Source organism: Blennius ocellaris (assembly GCF_963422515.1).
Source record: "Blennius ocellaris genome assembly, chromosome: 19".
Lineage (NCBI taxonomy): Eukaryota > Metazoa > Chordata > Actinopteri > Blenniiformes > Blenniidae > Blennius > Blennius ocellaris.
Genome location: NC_137668.1, coordinates 22696240 through 22711375, shown reverse-complemented (window position 1 = coordinate 22711375; position 15136 = coordinate 22696240). Strand labels below are relative to the sequence as shown.

General features: G+C 44.5%; 1 protein-coding gene across 1 annotated transcript in view; it reads right to left on the bottom strand.

The window, feature by feature from the left end:
- Window positions 1-15136, bottom strand: part of LOC308144074 (partitioning defective 3 homolog) — a gene marked incomplete at its 5' end in the record, with an annotated part of 381275 nt that overhangs the window by 158234 nt on the left and 207905 nt on the right. The window contains one exon of the mRNA XM_080515105.1: window positions 4656-4803. Coding sequence (XP_080371231.1) covers window positions 4656-4803 — 148 coding nt within the window. The remainder of the gene's footprint in view (window positions 1-4655; window positions 4804-15136) is intronic.

The following is a 15136-nucleotide window of genomic DNA, read 5'->3' as shown; positions in this document are numbered from 1 at the left end:
ACCACACCCAGAGGGCAGAACGAGGGCGTGGATGTGAGGAAAAGCCATCGAAAAAGAAGGTATGAGGAGAACAAAAATGTAATTTGAGCTCGGAGTCAAGCGGAGCGTACTGTATATTCGCCACCTGCGAGCTGCGACGACGCTTGGTGTGCCTGTATGTGCAAAGCTAAAGCCGACAATATCGCAGCTCCGCACGGCTCAGCGGCGCAAACAGAGAACAGGATTACCTCTTACTATTGATCAGGCGAATTGCACACATTGCAGATAGTTCTGAATGACAGCCCTGAATACTAGTGTGTGTGTGTGTGTGTGTGTGGGGGGGGGGGATCACTGCGAAATGTCCCTCACAATCAATATGATGGCACGGCGCCGGTTTAATAGCACCTGTCTCCTGTGTCGTTTTGAGCTTTTCTTTGCTGTTGCCATGGTTATTATAATTCCTGTAATTCATTCAACCCCCCCAAGAGGACGAAGACTGATCCCTACTGTTTCTGGAGAGAGGCTGCGAGCTACCTGTGACTGGGGGGGGGGGGGGGGGGGGGGGGGGGGATACACACCACTGTCCTCTGTCCGATCAATACTTGGGTAAGGTGAGATAAGGCATCCAAGGGACCTTGCACATTTTTTTTTTCTTCCCCCTCTTACAAAACACAGACGGCATAATAACAATCAAAGCTTGGCTGAAGTCGAGAGTTTACATTTTCCCCCGTATTGACTTGCTGCCATCTGCAATAAGTCACCATCATAGCCGGGTCTTAATTCTTCCGCACAACCATTCTGTCCCATTTACCTCCGTGTCTTGGCTCATTTATAGCAGCACAGACGTTGTAATGGAGCCAAGCAGCAGGGGGACGGTGCCTGATTGGATTAGAGTTCCTCTTTTTAAGAGGCCGGATGCCTCAGAGTTTTGTCAGTAATCACCGTTTGAGCAGCTTACGTCACCGGAAACTGTACCACCAGACGGCAAACCTGGACGTGGACGCGCTTGTTGTGCGTCGCCGCAGAGCATCCCGGACGCCACACACCTGGCCTTCATGATACAGTCATTTCGCAGGCCCAGAAAAAGCGTGGAGCTGTCAGTCAAGCCCTGCCGGGTGAGTGTTTCCTGACCTTGCTGAGCCCATCTCAACATCTGTCCTCTAACCACAGCTGTCACATCCCGGGCAGCAGGCAATAAGTCTGAGCCCATCTGAAACAAAGCGGAGAAGAAGATGGAGAGCAAACATCTACGGGCTGTCTCGCCTGCAGACACTCGCCATCCACACGGGGAAACACATTGCGGTGTCTTTTCAAGTGAAGACGCAGTGTGATGATGCGTCTCGTCTGAAAACATGCCGAGAGATGCACTTAAGTTCAAAACAAACAAAAAAAACCTGATCTTTCTTAAACAAACTGGATGCATCTGAATTCACTTCATGATGACACCAAAATATTTAAATTAAGAAATAATTATCCCCTTTCTGAGGACATTCTCACAAACCACGCAAGGCAAATTGACTTCCATGGCACCATTAAGGCAAGGAAATAAAGGAATTAATTGAAAACAAGACAATTAAGCGTCTTAATCTTAAGCAATTAAGAACATAAAGAATCAAGTCGACATTTTATTAAGACAAAGGTAATATAATTAGCAAAACCGATTGTTATTTGATAGGTCTGAGCAAATACTGTTGTGTTTAACAGATGTGAGTGTAGTAGCAGTCCTCAGGTGTTCAGGAAGTTTGTTCCTCATGTGTGTGAATTAAAAAGCCGCTTGATCTTGTTTCTATTGACCTGAAACGATCAGTAAACTTCTTCCTGGATGCTTCATATTCTACAAGTCAATGTGAGATGCGTTTCCACAGTCACATGCCGAAGTTGATCCTTTGAATTCTTGCAACCACTTTCAAATGAAAAATGCTCATTTAGTTTTTGTCTCAATGTGGTTGCTGAATTTCAGGCTTGAATTGCTGTTATGTCATCAGCCTGAAAATCCAAATTCAAAAGCAACACCAGCATTTTCCGTACACATACGCTCTTGTGTGGATATGATTTTGAAAAATAGTAGCATATAGCAGAATAATAAAAGAGTGGCTTACAATGGAGCCTTGTGGTGCCCTGAAAAGAGATGCTTGAAAAGAGGAAAAAAGAACTTGGAGGTTGTAAAAACATATTCTTGAATGCAAAAAAGGAAAAGAAAAATTGTCCAAAAAAACCCCAAACATCACTTCCCGTTTCATGATCATTTTTATGAAAAGAAGGACATGCAAACTTTGACTAAAACTGTTTGAATATGAAACAACCTCATGCTAGCTATTCCTTCTGGGGTTGCTCTGTCACATTATAATCACCATAGCTTTGTTGCATAAGGTATCAATAACAAGTCTGAAGGCTCTTAAATGTTCACTTGTCTGGGCTTATGTTTATTTCATTAACTGTAACTTTGAGTCTGTGGGAGTAACACAAGCACGAACAACAAAGGTCCCACTATTGATGCTTTCTTGGCATTTACATATTCTGTAACTCCAGCAAAACGGGGAGATGTAGAAAGAGGCCGCTGCAACATTTCAGGTGTTAAATTTCACCTCGGCTCGGCAGCACAGTGTTCTTGTAACAGATACAAATCCAGCTGTCAGGGCGTCACGCATTTAAATACCAGAACTGTGTCAGTTTAGAAGATGAAGACCTGTCAGGTACAGGTTAATGAGGGTGTGAGTCAGAGACAGCCAGAAGATACAAAAAAAAATAGAGACTGACATTTTTGAGCAGCGAGACAAGCCGAGTCAAAGATCTGAGACTCCACTGAGCCACGGCTGTGATAAGTCACCCGCTCCGCCCCCGCCTGCTAAAACTTTCTCACTCGGCTCATTTGCCTCGGCGCTCCGCGGGATGAGACGGAGGCTGGGCGCCCTTGAAGTTTCATTGGCAAATTCCATCAGCTGCCGCGCGTGATCAGAGCGGCGTTCTGAAGGAGTCTGGAGTTGGAAAAAGCCGGCGGAATAAATAAGGCAAAGTGAGAGGCAAAACTCACCAATTTGAGACCATTTGACTCGTGATAGAAGAGACAGATGGAGGGGGGGGAGAAGAAGAAGAAGGGAGAGGAAAAGAGAAGAAGACAGGGAGGGATAGAGTGTCAGGGGCGAGGCCTATTGATCTGGAGGCTTAATTAACCATCAGATGCCTCCGACACAGTCTCTGATCTTCTACGATCAGTGGCAGAGTGGCACCGCTCTTGGGGGAGTTGATGGCGAGGTTACCGGGAAAAAAAAAAAAAAAGAAACAGGAGAGCGGACAGACAGATAAAACTGATGGATCATGATGAATTCACTTTACAAAGCAGTGCAGAGAAGGGGGGGGGGGGAGGTGAAAAGACGGAGAACTACTGACTACGGGAGAACGGTGGAAAGAAATGAACGATGAAAAGAATTTGGACGAAGAAAACTGAAAACCCGTTTACGTGACAACATTTCAAGTGAAAGCACTTTTTTTTTTTAGCATTTCTGCAGCATCATTTTGAAAACCATTTCTGTTTACACGGAAATGACAGAAACACTGAAAATAATGGAGTTAGCATGCCAGGCTATGAGTGTAGGCAGATAATGATAAGCTATAGATGTTAACGAAAGGAGTAAACATGCTTTCGTATGGACAGAAGTTGGATTATTACGACGACTGTCAACTATAAAACTAACCAAGTCCCAGGCGAATATGGACGCTGCCATTGTTGTTAATGCCCATCTCCTCATGGTGCGCATGAGCAGCAGCAGACGGAGGCTGAGTGTTGTCAAAAAGTTGCATTTTCCTCCATTTCCACGGAGACCGACTGTTTTTTAAGAATCTCACCGACTCCAAGCACCGTTTCTGTGTAAATACAACCCTAAAATGCACCAAAAGCTTTGCATTTTCACTTTAAAACGGCAAGTAAACATCATAAAAAAACCAGAAGAGAAGCGGTTCTGCAAGGGAATTAAAAAAATGAAGATGGCGACTAAAGTAGCAAGTTATACGTGAATATGAACATGAAATGTCTGACAACACGGCATCATCCTCCACCAACATGCCCCGCACGCATGGCCGCCCCGCACGGATGCAATCGCCTTCAGCGAGCACGCCGACGCGGGAGCCTCGTCGATGCCGAGATGACAGCGGCGACGGCTCGAGGATTGAATTGCCAGTTCTAATACACCTGGAGAGCAGAGATCTCGGCCCGCTGATGTCGACTGGGTAGAATGGGAATTGACCCGAGTGGAAGCGAGTGATGAGCGCGAGTGAAGGAGGGCTGGATTGATGCCGACGGTAATCCCTCGGAGGTTTGAATAGTGAAAGAGCGTACCGCAGAATGACTGACGGGGGGGGGGAGGCTTTGAAGGTGATGTGGACTTATGAAAGATGCAAGCATTTCAGAGGGGGGGTGGTATTAATGCCAAATTGATCTGGGGGAGAAAGTCAGATTACAGACAACACCCAATTCATGGGGAAAATATATTCAGTGAGCGTGGAGGTGAGAAGGTCAACCACACTTCCCAGCAAGGCGAAGGGGAAGAGAGAGGTTGAAAAGAGACAAAAAAAAAAAATCCAATTTGCGCCTTTTTTGTCCCGTAGCAGTCAATATATACACAAAGCTGCTAAACGAGTGACTGGGAAGAAAAAAGAAAGAAAAGAAATATTAAACTCACCGATGCGGCTAATGGAATTAGCTCGCGGCGTGGACATGTTGTCCGAGCCCTCCGTTGTCTCGTAGAAGCAGTGGGAGATGTGGCGCTCGTGGCTGTCCAGGAGGGAATTACCGGAAGGATCCAGCAACGGAGGACTGGCCAGAGCGTCCTGTAGGAACCAGGGGAAGAGACGGAGAGGAGATCTCACTTCGCTGTAGGAAATCAAGATGGCGTTGGTATGTTCGTTGATGTCAGTGAGACTAATGTGTCCCTGGACAACTGTTTGTGTCGTCGTCATGGCTACAAGAATAAACAAGTTCGCTATGTTGTCGTGTTTGCGTTTGGTGAGTGCATGGGGTTCAAACAGGCCCGCCAATACCACCAAGCCAATTGTAAACATTTCCAAGAATTAAAAAAAACATTTTTTTTTAAACAAATTCTAAAGAATAGTAAAAACAAAATAACAATGAGACCTGAGCAGAGATATCGTTATGCTGCCATGAACGCCAGCTACCTCATTGTGAAAATGTATTGTAGAGTCAATCTCTATAACATAACTTTGTAAAAACATTTATTTTGTAAAGGGTTTTTGTGATTTTCTTTTTTTTTTTTTTTTACTGCATTTTGCACCAGAAGGTTTCATTAAAATTCGTTTTATGTTGAGATGCTCGTAATGTTCTGTGAAAAGATGGAGATTTGTTTATGTACACTCAGAACCAAAACAAACAAAAAAAAAAAGTCTAAGTTAAAATTTAAAGGTTATTACATCACTGCGTCGGCACTCTGTCGGTAAAATGTGTTTGATACCTCTGGATTAGTGCTTAAATACCTAAATTATTCAAGGAGCAAATGGATCTTTTATGTCCAAACTGACCCCAAAATGTAATAGAATCCATCTTTCTACAGTTGTCATATAGTTTAACCCATTTTGTCTAGTTGTTGGTGGGTGTATTGCTTTGAAGATTGAGCAGTGAACCTTTTCATCCTGTAAATCTCATTGACAACACTCATTCATTCATGTACAATGAGGGAGGGGGGGGCAGGTATGTATAACCACTAAAGTGGAATTGGGAGTCAATTTTTCCAGTTTGAGAAATGGCCTTGAGTACATGTTCAGTACATTTTACTGAACCATTCATCACTAAAAACATCTAAAAATGGGCATTCAATGATAAATATAAAAATCAAAGCTGAATCTCGGCAGAATCGGACGCCGAGGCCACGGAGTTCCACAGTATTCACACACAAAAGGAAGGAACGGGTCTATGTCAAATGGCTTTTAGCGCGGCGCCATCAATACTCAAGAAACATGGAAGCCGCGGCTCCAGTATCCATCTCGGCCCACGTCGGTATTTTCTGGTTCAGCAGGGTGAAACGCGTCCTGCAGCAGTTGAAGCTGGATAAAGCTCCATGGATTTCCCATAGGCCAATAGACAGCTGTCTCTAACAATGAGCTCCGGTAAATGGACCAGTGACATTTGCAATGTGGTCAATGTGCTGCACTGCTGGGTATCGAGCTCACTGTACTCTCGCCGCTTGAGTCAGGCTGGGGGGGTGGAGGGGGTGGAGGGGGGTGGAGGGGGTGACTCTGTGGTTAGCCTTTAGGTCTGGGACCACTGGACCTGAAGAGTACGTCCAGTCCTCGCAAGCTCATGGCCTGTCAAAGGTAGTCTTTCAGGGTGGAGACCACAAAGCTTTGGCAGTGCAGTCAAAAATGAAGACGGGGGGAAATAAGTCTCACTTCCACGTGTGGAGAGAGAGAGAGAGGGAGAATAAAACCAGCCGTTATTTTCCACAATCCTTCGCCGCAGCCTGTCGGCATCAGGGGAAATGCACCGGAGGACGACTCCCAGCACAGGGCCTATTACAGATAGCTCCCCTCACACGGAGAGATAGTATTGTGGAGCTCAACCCCGGACCTCAAGCATGCTTTAAAGCAGGAGGCCTGAGCTAATATTGATGTCTCACAACAGACAGCTGGCTCACGGCCAGGAGGAAAGGGAGAAACACAAGGGAACGGAAAAAAAAAAAAGAAAAAAAGAAAGTTGAACGGGAGAGGAGGATGAGGTGGAAGAGCGAGAGGATGGGAGGTCGCAGGAAGTTCCGAGTAAACAAGTGAAAGGAATTACAAGAGGGTGTAGAGCTGCAGGGGCGTGTGAGATGAAACTCCTGTGTAATATGGATGATGGTTGTTCTCCCGGGAAGAGCGTGACCTGAGAACATCAATCATCTGCGGCTTAATACAATCGGGAGGTTTAGTGAGGTTGAGAAAGCGGGACGTTATTGGGACGTAGATCCCACCTGTCATGCGTCGACCAACATATACTGTCCATACTAAACTGTATGTTTCCATTAAGTGCAAGAGTCAAGTCAAGCTTCATGGTTCTTCTTCCAAATTGCTGGTTTTTCTTGGTGAAAGTGTATGACATGAAATTGATGTTGTATTCGGCGCTAAACTGAATTTAATTGAAAATCCTTGGCATGGCTGTTTGTCCAGGTCCAAGAATTGACAATAGGAACAAATGCAATTGTCTGTTTTCTGGTTGGTTTTTTTTGCGTTTGCTGTGGGATGTGCTTGTCAGAAGCTACCCTGCCTTAACTGGAACCCACAACCTTTACATGGACAAAGCGCTATCGAAGATAAACGAATAGAAGTCCATAGGTCACACAAACAATGTGTCTGTGGCCTTGCTTCACCATCGTTGCGAGGTCTTGAACATATGAACCAACCCAACATCTGAAACCAGGTTTAACACGTGTCAGACGCCAACTATGTTATTCTTAAATTATTATATTAAGCCATCCCTGTAGCGGGGATGTACATTTACGTGAATTCTCAAGGTCAGTGAGGTCACTGTCGAGGAAGGGTTTAAGAAAACACACTAATTATGACTGAGTTCAGAGTAAGCCTGCAGTAAATGAAAGTCAATGCAAAAAGTCCCTTGAAGGTATGAAAATACAGGGAGTGTGTAATAGCAATGGGGAGGGGGGGGGGGGGTGTTGGGTCAACCCAATTACAATCAGAGCCGTGGCCACTGCAAGGCTTTTAATAAAAAGCAAGTCCCTGGATGATTCCGACTCAATAAGGTTCAAATTGTCGAAATGAAGATTTATTTTACTCGCCTTCCTCTCCTTTATTCAAGCACTTTGTGCACTTTTTAATCAGCATCAGATAGGGGGAGGGAGAGGGAGAGAGAGAGCGAGAGAGAGAGAGAGAGAGAGAGAGAGTCCATGTATATAGTGTCAAACGAAACAGCTCGGCTCGGCTGCTATGTTAATGTGTTGCCGTGTGTCTGAGAGTCGATTTGAAAAGCATTCATTGTCTTCTTTGGCAAACAGTCGCTGAACTCATCGCGACGCAGAGTCAAAAGTTGTGGCAATTTAATCTCTGTGTGTTCAGTATTAACGAAGTCAGCATCCGGTGCATGCTAATGCCTCCGCGCCGTCTCACTGTGTTTGCTGACTCGTGAATATTTACTGACCGGTGCGAGCGGATTTGACAAGCTGTGACACTTCCATGAGTCGGCGCGCACCTGCCTTCCCCTAAACACACACCGTCGGTGGGTTTCTCTTTTATTAAACGCTGAACTGAGCAGAGGAACAAGCTGCCACGGCGACGCCTCTCACAAGAAGATAAAGATTTGATTGAACAGCAGCAGCTTATTAGTCCAGAAAGTTGTTCTTTTCAGCCATCCAATGTCTTCAGAGAGATTTCAGTCCTTTCTTACACCGGGGTTCTCATCACCTCGGCATGCATTTAATCTGCCTTAATCTAGTCATTTTCCCCGAGTGGATTATCCTGTTGACTGAGGGAGAGGGCACAGCACTTTGACTCGCACTGAGCCCGGGCGAGATCTGCAGCTGCCGAGCTCACGTCGGCTTCACCGAGGCCCCGTTTACACATTTTCACACGACAACGGCGCTCCAAGCCGCTCAAAACATGACTTTTCGAAAATGCGGGGAATGGAAACCGGGGAAAATTGGACTTTGTGTGTGTGGTTTCTTTACAAAAACCACCAAGAGCGCCAACTCGTGTCCTGGCATGTTTTTGCCATTTTCTGGAATAAAAATACAAGTACATTGTGGAAACAGTGAAAAATCACAGGTGTGTGAACTTGTACCATGAACTGCACAAAAATTCATCAACTGCAATTTTACTGAAACTGTAACCGAAATAAACCATTCATTCATTCAAAATACAAAAATTAAAGAATAGAAGAGAATAGTTTTATCATTATCCATGTGAAATGGAATTGAAGATAAAATCTATGAAAAAGATCAAATCGACAAATACAAGCAAAACCGATTTATAGAATAGAAAGATCTATAGATAAAGCCAATAAAACTGAGTATGCAAAGAGCAAGCACGGCGGAAAATAAACAAACAGTAGGTATAAATATATTGCACTGTGGACGTTGACTGAACACTGAGGATATGTGATGAATATATATCATTATGTTGAAGCTTTTCCTTATTGTGAGTTGTAGTATGATGCATTTTCACCTGAAACGCTGTCGTGTAAACGGGACCTCAATGTGAACACGTTAATGTCCTAATTTGAGATCAGAACTACAATAAATGTGACACCGTCCGTGTGGACACAATCTCAATGCATGTGTTAATTTGTGGTCGTTCAGTGACGATTCTGCACAAATGTATGGTTGGTTTTTTTGCCGGTGCATCAGCATCACTGTGACCTTGAGCACTCAGCAAGGTGGAAGAAGCCGTGTGTTGACAGCCGCACTCTTAAGCTGTCAACTAAGGCTAATAATGTCGAGTCCATGGCCATTTCCTGGCCTTCCATCCCGGCCTCAGCCTGCTGCCGTGGCCCTAATCCAGTCAACCTCCACCATAATGCTGTAATTACAATCCTTAAGCTGCTGCATCCTGCCCCAGGCACAACTCACCTCTCTGTTGGCTGGATACCCCACTTTTATTAGCTTCTCGCAGCCATCCAGAGCCTCACCTAATGCCACAGCTTCCCGGAGTCTTTTCGGAGTTTTTCCGCAAAAACTTCAAATCCACCCCCAAAAAAACACGACAGAAACAAGGAAACGAGCACAGCGGCAGGATAACTGAGAATAACTGCTGGAATAACTCGGGCTTCTGGTATTGGGTGAACTGTTGCACCACCGGTGGGTCTGTGACGGACAACATAAGAAGTGTCTTGGTGCAGTGGCTGCAACAAATTCTGGGATGTGGGCTCACAGCAGACAGAGCAAATATGACCTCCAACGAAACAGCAGCATAGCATGAGGGTGGTAAAGGCCGTTGAAACCTAAAGACTACAATCGTTGCGAATGAACCTTTGAATCCTGTCGGGGAGGAGCGCCGATCACCCAACGGCTGAGCTTCCGAGGTTATAAAGGCACACAGGTCATACAGGGAGAAGCAAAGAAAAACACAACTCCATCCTGACTGTTTTCTGATGCAATGTGAGCAACAGCCAAGCAAGAGCTAATCACGCTCGTTCCGATTCGAACCGAAGAGAAAGAAGCTTGGAGTGTTTTTCTGTGCTTCGAACTGGATAGAGGATCAGTTCCAGCAATAAAACCTAATGCAGCTGAACATGTGCTGTGTAAAAAACTTTAATTCTGCGTTCCCACAATGCATTGTACCACAAAATCACTAGTTTCTGTGTGAAAGTGAAAAAAAAAAAGAGCACTGGGGAAAGCAGGGAAATTGTTCACTGCAGTGTCATCTGAGGACAAAGATTATTGGGCCATAAGTTCAACACTTGTCTTCTGATGATCACATGATCCACACTGTGACACCGAGGGGCTTTCCAAACAGCAAAAACAGTAGAGGCACACATTGTTGTGTAAATGGCTTCATTTCATTATTTCATTGTATTTTATTATAATGTATTCCATTTATTTCTCATAAAATAAAAGGACAGCAAATTTAATTTGCTGTCCTTTTTGGACAGATTATTGATATTGTTGTTGCCATTATTATTGTTGTTATGATAATTAATATTTTTCTCATATTATTAGTACTAGTGTTGTTTTACCGTCTTTTTTTATCAATTAATCATTGTTTTATGTATATAAACAAAAAAAAATAATTTGTAAAATGTAAAAAAAAAAGATAGACCAAAATACTTTATTGCTATGGGAGATTTTCTCAACATTTTCACTTGTTTTCATCTCAGCACCGGGATTCAGCGTCAACAGTTGTACTCAAATACATGTTTGTGTTAACCACTGTTCACCCAGTTAATCAAATCAGTGTAAGACTTTCCCTCTAACGTTCATTCTATTTGGTATGGATCAATTGTTTCTCGTTCCGTCTTCTGTGGATAATTGTCTACTCATGTTAGCCAATTTCATGCTGAAGGTTGTCAAATAACTGTGTTTATGACAGCCCGGTATGTGAAGTGAAGGCCAAGTGTCTGTGTATATACGTTGCCTAACTCTTGGGTTCCTAAACACTAAAGCACATACTTCACCTCCGCAGTCATCCACCATGCCCGAGCAGCCCACTCAGCCACGAGATTCAATATATTATTTTCTCAATTGGTCCTATTGAGTTTCCCCTGCCGCTCCTAAATGAGTTAGTCCTCAGAGAGCCGGCTGGGAACGAGGGCCCGGCAGCACTTCGATTGCATTTCCGCAGCACTGCGATCTACTTTCCTCAATTTGGTCGGCGTGTCACCACGAACTGCATTTCCCAGAGTGCACCGCTCCGTGCCCGCCCCCCCCCCCCCCCCCCCCTCGTTTCATGGATCACTCCAATTTACTATGACAACAGGGGAGCAGCAGTTCCTCCATGTCAGGAGTTAACCGGACCTCAATCAGTCTATATTACACCGGGGGAGGAAGGAAGGGGTCAACACAAATTTCTCCCTCTTCCTCTTGCCTGGACTGAGGGTCGGCATCTCAATGTTTTAAGGTCTCTCCCAGCAGTGGTCAGCTCAATACTAATAAAACCATAATTTACTCGGCCCGGGCTTTGATTGATAGCTCTCTCAAGGCTCTATCGATCAGCCCTTCTCTCTCTTTCCGAGCGAGCGTCTTTCTCGAGGGCCGGCCACTTCCTTCCCCCCTTGTCTCTTTGCATAGACGTTCTGGTCGTGACTCGGGGCATCGCTCCTGGAATAGATTGCAAACAAACGTATTGGCATGCTGCAGAGGCCTCACTGGTGCTCTTTCATACGCAGAACGAGCCGCTACGTCTTCGCTCTTCACCGAGTTAACAAAGTTACCGTGATTGAACGTCCTTATGATGCAACGATGTTAAGATAAAAGCACGGAATGGAAATCTCTGCAGGGCCGATCCTCCTGTAGCTTCACTTGCTTCTCATCAATAATGAAGCAGAGTTTCAGCTTGCCTTATCCATTACATAGCCATGTTTTTAAAGGTTGTCTGGATTTGCCCACAACAACACATATGGGGTAAAGTTTTAGGAACAACTCAGGAACTATACATAATCACAAAACTTAACTAATTGAAATTGAACTTTGGGTAAACTTTTGGGTCCCCCCAATCTACTTTACTCTGCAATTTAATAAACAGGCTCTACAATGAGCTCACGTCTAACAAACTAGTCCAAAACCAGATTGAATGAACTGAGACCCCATTTACAGAAAACTTTCAAGTGAAAACGGGCTTAATGGGGGTCAGTTTATATGACGACGGTGCTTGGGGCCACTGAAAATGCATCGTTTTCAAAACGGCAAATACAATGGAAATGCGAAAATGACATGTTCACTTGAATTGTTGTAAAAACGGGACCTGACCTGACACCATATTATTGAATGTTAGAAATGAAGTAAGAGCAACAGACTGTTTTATATGATCTCGTGACCTAATTTAAATCAAGAGACACAGTCAGTGTTTTGTTCGGTATTTGAGGGACGATCACATGAGCGCGTTTTATTCAGCTCCTTATTCATAGTGGGAATCCATTACAGCAGGAGAGGGAAACTCATTTTCCCAAATGAACACGTGGAAACTTAACATTGCTATTGAGGGCAGAGACATACATCGACTTGAGTTCGGCTCAATAAGATTCATCTCTTATTAGAAAGCATTTTTCAAACAATTTTTATGAGCTATTGTTGTTCTGCATCTGTTTGCAGCCTCTTTCTCCAGTGTTGAAACTTGACATACAGCATCGAGTGGCTGTAATTTGACACCTGTCTCATGATCCTGCCAGTGCTTCAAGGAGATGATCATGAAGAATCTCCTTAAACATGAATTTTAACCTCATCTATGAAGAACACGTGTGAGTTTTACTGTAATGTAAAGGACAAATTTTATCTTGATTAAATGTCGTGATGCAGGGGCCGCTCAATATTTCTATAAAAGTGGAACGATGTGAAATGAGAAAACAGGAAACCAGAAAGATATTTCTCAGGTGACTAAATGCAGTATTTTCATTTTCTTTTTTTTTTTTTGAGTCCCATGTGGTATTGACATAATTAGGGTTGCCGGACTAGAAAGTCTTTGAAGTGGTCAAAAGATGGGGAACGCTTCACATAAAAGCTTTACATTTATGTCTCTGGGCGGTTTTTTGATGGAGCGCTCTGCTGAGACAAGCACAAAAAAAAAAAAAAAAAATTAAAGTGAAAGTCAGAAATATCTTCATTTCAAGAAATGGAATCAAACAAACTGGGAGGGGGAATCACTGGTGAAGCGGACGAGTGGAATGATAGCGCCGCCGTCTTCAGGCGGAGGCTCCCCCCCCCCCCCCCGTCTCATGAATTAAAATGAGAGAACTCGGTGGCGAAACACCGCCATGTATAAATAGCACACTGTGAAATTCAACTCAAGTCTGGAGATTTGCAGAACGAGCAGGAGAGGCGGCGACGTCTTCTGCGGTGGAAGAGATACGGGGCGAGTTGTCAAGAAGGACAACGACGGCAGAAAAGAAAAACAAAGACGCACGAGGCTGTCAAAATAGTAGACGACTGTCGGAGATCTCCATCATCAATAACATTGCGAATGCGCGGAGAGGCGTGGGCGCGCGTCGCGTGACGAATTCCAAATCGCGGGAATGAAATCCGACGACGGGCGTTGCTCCTCGTCGGCCTGATGAATATCTCAGTAATATCATGAACTGCCGCGGCACGTCCAGACAAAAGCTCGGCGCACTCAGTGAAAGTTCTTCAACTAGATAAGAGGGCGAGGTGAAGGGGCCGCGGCGTGCTCAGACACCCCCCCCCCCAGCTTAGAACATTTTGCATAATACAGCTTCACGTCTTCGCACATCAGCCACTATTGTAGTTTCCTATTAATCTCCTCCGTGGCAAAATGAGTTCCGACGATGTCTGGTGATAAGCCAGATTTCTTTGTTCTGCTTGCAGAATGGTCAATTTGTCGGTTTTAGCCAGATTGGAGGGCAGCCGACGAAGCGGGGGGAGGGGGGGGGGGGGGGGGGGGGTGAACAAAAGAGCAGGTTTGAAATTACAAGTGAACGGTGAAGTCGGGTCGTAAGTCATTGTGGCAAGCGACTCGCAGGGATGCCCGTTCATCGCCAGCTTGTTTTTTTTTCCACACCTCTCACCTCGTGCGTGATTACCAAAGTCTTGAATTTGTACTCCAAATCAGTGGAAATTACTCTTCAAGCAAATGGAAAATTGTAATTGCAGGTTCTTCCGTCTAATGCGTAATTACTATATCATTAACATTCCCGCCGGCGAACCACAATCCCACAGAACACTCGCGCTTGGTCGTGCGCTCAAATTGTCACAGTGGGACGTGACGAACGTGAATATGTCCGATTTGTTAAAGCAAAGTACAGATATTTCAAAGCAAAAAAAAAGAAAAGGAAAAGAAGAGCGGAATCAGTGGAAAAGTGGAAGCTGGCGAAAGTTCAGATAATGTGGTTGAAGGGGGAAGAAAATCTAATGGAATTGAGATTTTTTTTTTCCCCTCAAAAGTTTAATTGCTTAAACACATGTGCGGATGTATTAATAGAAGGCAGATATAGAAAGAGGAGAAATTATAGAGTCTCTGAGGCAGAGATGCAATTACAATGCTTCAAACAAATTGGCAGTGACCAATCATATCGCTGGACTATCTGGGGCAGAGGGGTAGTTTTTCAAGCGGGGGGGCGGAGGGGCGGCAGGATTAATTGTTCTTGGTCCGGACTAATGCAGCAGAGTGTTTGTGCGTCAAAGTGTTATGAACGGCACATATTTCAGTCATGTTTGTCTCTGAATGGGTTTTAACCCAAGATATTGGTATTAAGTTGGACTTTCAGGACATTTTACTTCGGGTATCAGGTCTGATATTGACATCAGTATCAGGTATCTGGTCCAATACCGATACCAGATTCCGATATCGGGTCTGATACCAATATCAGTGTTGGGGTGCAATTCTACACGCCATACTGGTAAAAGTCCCTCGATACAACCCTGTAAGTATTACGTGATGCTCTGTCCTGTGCATACTGTGGATGCAGGATTACACCGGAGCCTTCAAGGATATTGGTGCTCGTAAATTCGACACAGCGACTATGTGGAGGTGGTTTGCGGAAACGCATAGCCTTCAC